Here is a 7,601-nt window from a genome sequence, read left to right as displayed (position 1 = left end):
GGCCCGGTGCCGGGCCAGAGACCGTAACAACGTTCTGAACCGGCCCGAGTTTATGTCCCTGAACCAGCCCCCCCGCAGGGAGCAGGGAGCGGGGGAGGGGCGGGGGGGCGGCGGTCCAAGGAGAGCCGCGTTCAGACAGCAGACTCAGCAGGAGGACGCAGGCCTGAGGTAAGACTCAGAGGCTCCGCCCACTGACATTTGGAGTCGGAACGGACCCGCCAGGTGTCTGTTCCGACCTCATGTATAAAACACTGCGTAGGATCCGTGCTAAAAGTGTACAGAGCCGAAAATGGTGTAAAAGGAACCTGACCTACAAAACTCTTCCGTTGTGCGGACTTTGGCACAGTTCACCAAAGACGGTCGGCGCAAATCCCTCACGAATAGCGATGTGCGTGTTGTTCCCGCGGAGAACGGAGGCAGCCTGAGGGCTGACGCGACGAACGGGACACCGTCAAACACAGCGATCCGTCATGGAGGCGGCGCCTTGAACGCCTTGTTGCACGCCGTCGGAGAATGGACCGACCGGCGGAGGCTCGGAGACGCCGAAGCTCGGTTCTCGGTCTTTGTGAAGCATCTACAGGCCGTAGACGCGTACGCAGCTGATGAAATCTAAACATCACACTAAATATCTAAAAAACACGACAAACACGGTTTGGCTCCAGAGTCCGGCGCGTAGGTGTTTCTCTCATTGTCGCAGCCGATGACCAACGCAGGTGGTGTCAGGTGAGGTGGCTGGAGAAGGCCGAGCGTGTAGCAGCCACCGCCGGGCCTCCAGCGGCCCTGAGCACCCGACGGCACGGCCGAGTTCACCCCGACAAGAAGAGCCGTACTTGGTTAAGTGTGAACGGTATCAGAAGATATTATTACAAACAACAGGGGCTCTGCTCTGCAGTTCGTTGATGCAGCTTGATGTCGCCGTGGATTCCTACGGCCGCTGATGATCCTTCAACCAGTTCACCTGGTTAACGTGGTTGAGGTGAGAAGGACTCGGTGTGCGGGAAGCGGCGTACACCTCTTTAAGGCCCCCTTCTGTGCGTATGCAACAGTCATTCGGTAAACGAGGCCCCTGATGCCGGACCTGAAGCTGACCCGGGACCCAGAGCGCTCAGTTTTATTTGTTAAATACAGATGTTGTAAACGGGTAATGTTCAAAGTTCCAGCAGAACCTGGTCTCTACCAGCTCACTGCTGAAACAGCAGATGCCACACGTAAAGACAAGATCCCAGTTTCTCCAGTTTCATATCGAGCCGCCAGTCGTGTCCGTACGAACACGTGACCATGTGATCCTGTTTCTGCGATGGTTCCTCTTGTTCAGACTGGACACAGACCGTAGACGTTGCCTGCGGTTACTTCATCAGTCTGGATGAGACACAAGTGGAGGTCTCCCAGAGTTCCTGACTGTTTCCCTCCTCAGGTTTCTGTTCATCTGCTGCGGCTCGACGCGGACAAACTGTCGACGGAAACACAAAGTGATTTGTCAGTAACTCTGGGGGACGTGACTGGTGGGTCGATACGGACTGGAGAAACTGGGAACTCGTCCCTTAAACCAGCCGACTGTGTGTGATATTAAATAACATCCACAGTGCGACGCCTCTGCGGCTCTGTGGAGCCTTTCGGACTCTTTCAGATGCCAGTTTGGTTTTTTGGCCCATGTGCTGCCACAGTTCACTACCTGCTCAGCAGCGCACCTGTGACCTCCACTTGCTTCTGTGTTGCCGTTTTCTCTCGTTCTGTTAAGCTGCTCTCATTGCAAGTCAGCGCTTCCTGCACAGGAGTTTCACATTAAAAGCCTTTCGGCCTCTCCCCGCTGCATTTTAATGGGACACGTGCAGGAAGTGAGGCAAGTCCACACAAGCAGTTCACGTGGTGGAAAGTAGCAAAGTCTATTTACTCAAGTGCAGCTTTGAGGGATCGAACTTTACTTGTGTATTTTCATGTTATTCTACCTCCACCTCTGTTCTACTCCATTCAGAGAGAAATACAAACAAAACGGGATGAACTTTTACAATCGGATAAAATCTCCCAGAGCTGCTCAGGTTGGTGGGATTTCTGTGAGGCCACTAAACTCCATCTGCTAATGAAAGTGATGAAGTTGTACCTAAACTGACAGGAGAGGGAAAGAGACCGAGACCGTCCCTCTGTCAGGAGGGGAAAATAAAGCACAAAGCACCTGATCAGTTCCCAGCAGGACACACAGCGTCCTGCTGGGAACTCAATGTCCGCCTGAGACCAGAAGAACAATGTGGAGTTTTTTATGTCCCTCGCTGCTGATGGGACAAACGCATGCTGGACCATCTCGGTGCTGGTCTCAGACTTTCCCGTCTCTCCGCCCTCAGGGGGTCCAGGGACTCCTCAGAGGGGGGTTCAGCAGCCGATCGGCCGGAGCAGGACTGTATGCAGCTGAACCCGTCGTTTCGAGGCATCGCCATCAACTCTCTGCTGGCCATCGACATCAGCCTGTCGAAGCGTCTGGGCGTGTGCGTGAGGCCCCACGGCCCCTGGGCCCCGCTCCGCTCCATGGTGACCCTGCTGGCCTTCAGTGGACACGCCCTACCTTGGCTGTGTGGGACCCTGATCTGTCTGTGGAGGAGCAACACGCTGGCTGGACAGGAAGTCCTCGTCAACCTGCTGCTGGGTAAGAGACCGGGAGGCGGGTCCCGGCGTTCGGCTTGAAAGGAGAAAGGGTCGACTGTACAGAGCGGCAACGAGTCTTCAATAATTGATGAGCGGATTGACGGAAAATGAATCCGCAGCTATTTTAATGATCAGTAATTGTTCTTTTTCACGCATCGATGCCAAATGTTGCTGGTTCCACTTCCTCAGGTTTTAGAATCTGCTGCTTTTCTTTGTCTGGACGGTTGGTTGAAAATAATAGGCAATTTAAAGCCGTACTCCTTTTTACGTTGAACGATTGTTTTAACGCCTCAGCGTGTCTGACGGATCTCTAGCATGGTTGATGAAGTTTAGAAAATGATAATCCGAATCCAGCGTCAGTGGGGCTGGTGTCAGGGTTTGGTACAGTTTCAGTGCAGCAGTCCGAGCGTCTCTTTGGCCGAATTTCTCAGCACTCGAACGTTGGGATATGGAGAAATATAAACGCAACAGTCTGTGTCTGTGGCGCTCTGCAGTTCTAACGAAGCACAGAACTCACTAACCCGCATGTTCTGCACTAAAAGGTTAAGGAAAGAAAATGTCAGCCAAGACGAGTCTGGACCGTCTGAGCCAACAGTCGGGACTGACTCGGTGTCTCTGTCTGCGTGCAGCTCTGATCCTGGATCTGATGACGGTCGCCGGGATGCAGAAGCTGGTCAAACGCAGAGGACCCTGGGATTTCCCTCCGGGGTTTTTGGACTACGTGGCCATGGATAGGTATTCTTTCCCAGCAGCCCACGCCAGCCGAGCCGTCATGGTGTCCAAGTTCCTGCTGAACCACCTGGTGCTGGCGGTCAGTGGATCTATCGTTATTATCTTTATTGTTGCTGTTGACGTTTGTCAGGGTTCTCAGCCTCATCTTTTAAAGTTCATTATCAGAGCAATAAAGGGCAAACCTGCTAAACTTCACCTTACTGACCGTTCATCTGGATCAGGATCAAGACCTCAAAAACTGAATCCCAAACATCAATTATTGTCAAATGCAAATGTCTCCTTTAGAGAAATGTTGATATAAGATTAATAAAAACTCTACTGACTTTGTACCAAATGCAGTTCGCCATCTAACCGTATGAACAGATGTCCAACAGTGATTAATGTAGCTACGGTATATAATTCTGATTTTAGATGAGAATGTGTAAATGAGTGGTAAGTTTAGTCTTAGATCATAGTTCAAAGTGCTTTACATCATGTATCCAAAATATTAAAAAGGAAGTTCAGCAATAAGTTTAGACATTAGAAACATTTTTAAGACATTGAAAGTATAAAATCAGTAGTATTCAAATCACATATACATAATAAAACATGACCTGCAATAAAAATCAGCTCCTCTTAAAAGAAGAGCAGATAAATAAATGACATGAATTCAACTCAAATTTTATGGTAATAGACCAACTGAACCAGAAATGATCATTTCATTCATTCCTTTTAGTTAAATGTGAGACAGTTTGATAAATTATAGATAAATGATTTCACATTTATTACTGAACTTAAGCAGGGTTTAATTTCATCAGTACAATACGTGTATACAGACATGATAAAACAGACTTTACATCACAATAAAATCAGTACTTAAATTTCATTTTGATGGGAATATGTTATTTAAACACTAAAATATATATAAGATGTTCTATCTTGAATATACTACTGAAACAATCAGCTAATTTTAGTTCAACCTGAGTCTGTTCTAATAAATAGCAATAAGTAATTGATCTGGCTTTAATAATTTAACAGAATTTTAAAATCGACCATAATCTGAGAGATTTCGTCAGATTTTGATTCTAATAGTTAAAACAGGTTGAAGATAAACGAACTGATCATGGATGTATTAATTGATGAGACACTGCGCCACCACTCCGTCAGTGGTCACTCGTGGTACTGCAACAAAAAATCCCCTGAAGCCTAGAAATCACCTCACCCACAGACCTCCATCATTAAGAGACGTCTGTAAAGCTGTTGACAAGACACCTCAGATGAGAACTGGCCCTTTATTTCAAAGCAAGGGCTCAACATTATTCAGAATTGCTCCTTTAACCCATTAAGACCTTCGAAAACCCGAGGCTTTTCGGAAATTGTCGGTGTTTGCTGAAACCTTTATTCAAATCTTTGCCTTTGCCCTGGAACCTGGATATGGCCGGAAGCAACAGTCACATTTTTCAACATTATAAGTTCAGTTCAGTTTTTTTTGTTTTGTTTATTGATTTTTTTATTTTTAGGGCAAAGGCAATGATTTACAATAAAAGCCAAAGGTTTAAGCTCTCAAGCTGTTTTTACTTTGTGTTTCAAGCCGCTTCGGAGGCTGAGAAATAAAGGTTTTATTGAATCTGTAACAGCGTTGCATCAGGTGGGTCTTTATCTCCGGCTTGCGGCAACACTGACTCTCACCCGTTGAGCCTTGGCTAGTGGGTCAGCAGGATCGTTGAAGTCTGGGTCTGAATCTTCTAAATCGCTGTCATTGTTTTCATCCACGTAACACTGTACTGTACTTGGGCGTTGTTCCCCTCGCTCAGAGCGTCAGCCAATGTCTAAAGCGCTTAAAAACTTTTTTGTGGGCTAAGGCCGATGAAAAACAAGCGCAATACATTTTCCCATGGTGCATTTCGCCTTCCCCACGTGTGTTTCAGCGAGTCACGTTGCATTTCATTGGTCACGACATCCAATAAAATGCACATATGTTGCATCCGGTCTTAATGGGTTAATGTGCAGCTTAACGGCAGCTGTAAATCTTGTCTTTACCACCATCCAGTGATTCAGCTTCCCACCTGGCTGCGGTGATGCACAGGTGTACTCCAGTACAGTGTGACGTCACTGCTGGGTGTGGTCACAGGTGCAACAGCGCACATTTCTGACCACACCTGTTTCCACGGCCATCAGGGATGCTGGTCACTGGTCGTCAGTGACTAGAGAGGACACACTACCTGCTGTTCACTTACTTTCTAACAAACCAAACCTCAGACTGAGTTCAAAGAACCGATCTAGATCAGAACCAGTCAGATAAGTTTAGCCGGATAACTTCATGTTAGTCTGGATAGATTAAACCACATTTGAAGACCAGTCCTGACGTGCTGTTTCCCTCCAGACTCCACTGTCACAGTAGAAACAATAGAATCGCGTCAATAAACTCTCGCTGTCCTCCAGGTGCCCCTGAGGATCCTGCTCTACCTGTGGGCGTTCCTGGTGGGCGTGTCCCGAGTGCTGCTCGGTAAACATCACCTGTCGGACGTTGGATGTGGATTTGCTCTCGGCTTCCTGCACTTCACTCTTGTGGAGTCTGTTTGGCTGGACTCTGCTACCTGCCAGACCCTCATCTCCATTGGCACGCTGCGCTGGACTCTACTGGTTTAGAACCAGTTTGTACTGGTTTATACTGGTTCAGATTGGAGTAAGACTATTACAGACTGTTCTAGTCCAGTTTGGACTGGTTTTGACCAGTCCTTTTGGATTCTTCTACCTGCCAGATTCTCATGTCCATTGGCATGCTGTGCTGGACTCCACTGGTTTAGACAGCTGTCACCTGGTTTAGAGTGGTTCAAACTGGTTTAGACTGGATTGATCTGGTTTAGACCTGGTTTGGCTGGCTGTGAGACCTCTACAGACTGTTTTAGTCCAGTCTGGACTCTGTCCACCATACGCTCACCTCTAATGGCACGTTACGCTGGACACCAATTTTTTTTAAACTGGATTGGACCGGTATGAACTGGTCTGGATCACTTTGGATTGGTGTTAGACTGCTGGTCCATTTTGACAAAATAATGTTGTTTCAGTCCTGTGTGGACTGGTCTGGACTTTTCCTGCTTATTCTGGTTCCTGCCAGACTTTCACCTCTAATGGCACACTGGACACGTCTTGTTTGGACTTGTTTAGAACGCTTTAAGGCTGCTATAAACTGCTGTAATCCGCTTGGGACTGGTTTGGACTGGTCCTGTTGTACTTTTACCTGCCAGGCGCATTGAGATTTCTGCAGGAACCTGTCAAGAGAGTCTGGAACCTGGCTTGTCTGGTTCCAACGGTCGTTTGGTTGATTCAGACGCCTGGCAGACTTTGTTCACACTAGTCTGTTTTCTGAAAGCTAGAGACTCTCTGATGTGGTTTTTAGATTTTAAAACGCCTCTGAATGTGCGCACTAGGTGTGTAGCTTATTTTTGTGACTCAGGTACTGAACAGGAAGTGTCTCAGGACAGACTTCCAGTTTTTAGGGTTCCCAGTGAGCAGCTCTGCAAAAGCGAAATGAACCAGAGCACGAAGTGTTCGGTCTGACGTCACATGGCTCCTGTGCAGAATGTAAACACACGTTCTTCCTGTTTTGTTTTGGTTTTTTCCCCATCAGCCCTGTTCTGACCAGGTATCCAACGGCTTTTACTCTGGTGTGGTTGTCATGACGACAGAAATAAAGATGTTTTTTAGCATGAAAAAGTTCATTCTTGACCTTTAACAAAACAGTCTCAACTCAAGGTCCACTTACTGGCATTTTCTGAGCTTAACCACATCTCTGTCTTCATTCGTGAATCAGGTTTGCTCAGCTGGAATCAGTTGATTTCATCAATGAAAACGGTTTGTCGATGACATTTTTCCACAACAAATTAAAACTACGAACAAATTAAAAGTAGCTTTGGAAAACTGATTAAATATTGAACAGTTTTAATCAGCCAACAAAAACTAAACGCTGATCTGGAGGGAGTGAACAAATGAACAAACTCAGAGGTTGATTTTGCTTTTTTGTTTCTGTCAGTAATATTACCTGACATCTGACTTTAGAGGGAAAAAGAAACACATTTATTGACCAAAGTCATCCACAATCAACTGAGAATTGGACAAGAAGCAGCCAAAGAACAGCTGAGACAAACTATGAGAACGTGCAGGCAGCACGACGACATTTAGAAAACAGTTTTAAAAAAAAACATTATCACAAAAACATTGCTTTACGTTGCCATCGTTGCTTTCTACAAAATGTC

At 46.8% G+C, this 7,601-nt stretch overlaps 1 protein-coding gene across 1 annotated transcript; it reads left to right on the top strand.

Annotated features, from left to right (window-relative positions):
• Window positions 1-6: 6 nt before the first annotated feature.
• LOC120787489 (inactive phospholipid phosphatase 7-like) lies at window positions 7-7,046 on the top strand. Its single transcript, XM_040123165.1, has 4 exons — window positions 7-168; window positions 2,337-2,635; window positions 3,264-3,445; window positions 5,788-7,046. The coding sequence occupies exons 1-4, from the start codon at window positions 53-55 to the stop codon at window positions 5,992-5,994; spliced, it is 804 nt and encodes a 267-aa protein (XP_039979099.1). The 5' UTR covers window positions 7-52; the 3' UTR covers window positions 5,995-7,046.
• Window positions 7,047-7,601: the final 555 nt, after the last annotated feature.

This window comes from Xiphias gladius, unplaced genomic scaffold (assembly GCF_016859285.1).
Source record: "Xiphias gladius isolate SHS-SW01 ecotype Sanya breed wild unplaced genomic scaffold, ASM1685928v1 HiC_scaffold_1480, whole genome shotgun sequence".
NCBI lineage: Eukaryota > Metazoa > Chordata > Actinopteri > Istiophoriformes > Xiphiidae > Xiphias > Xiphias gladius.
The sequence above is the reverse complement of the archived record's forward strand: the minus strand, read 5'-3'. Positions and strand labels throughout refer to the sequence as shown.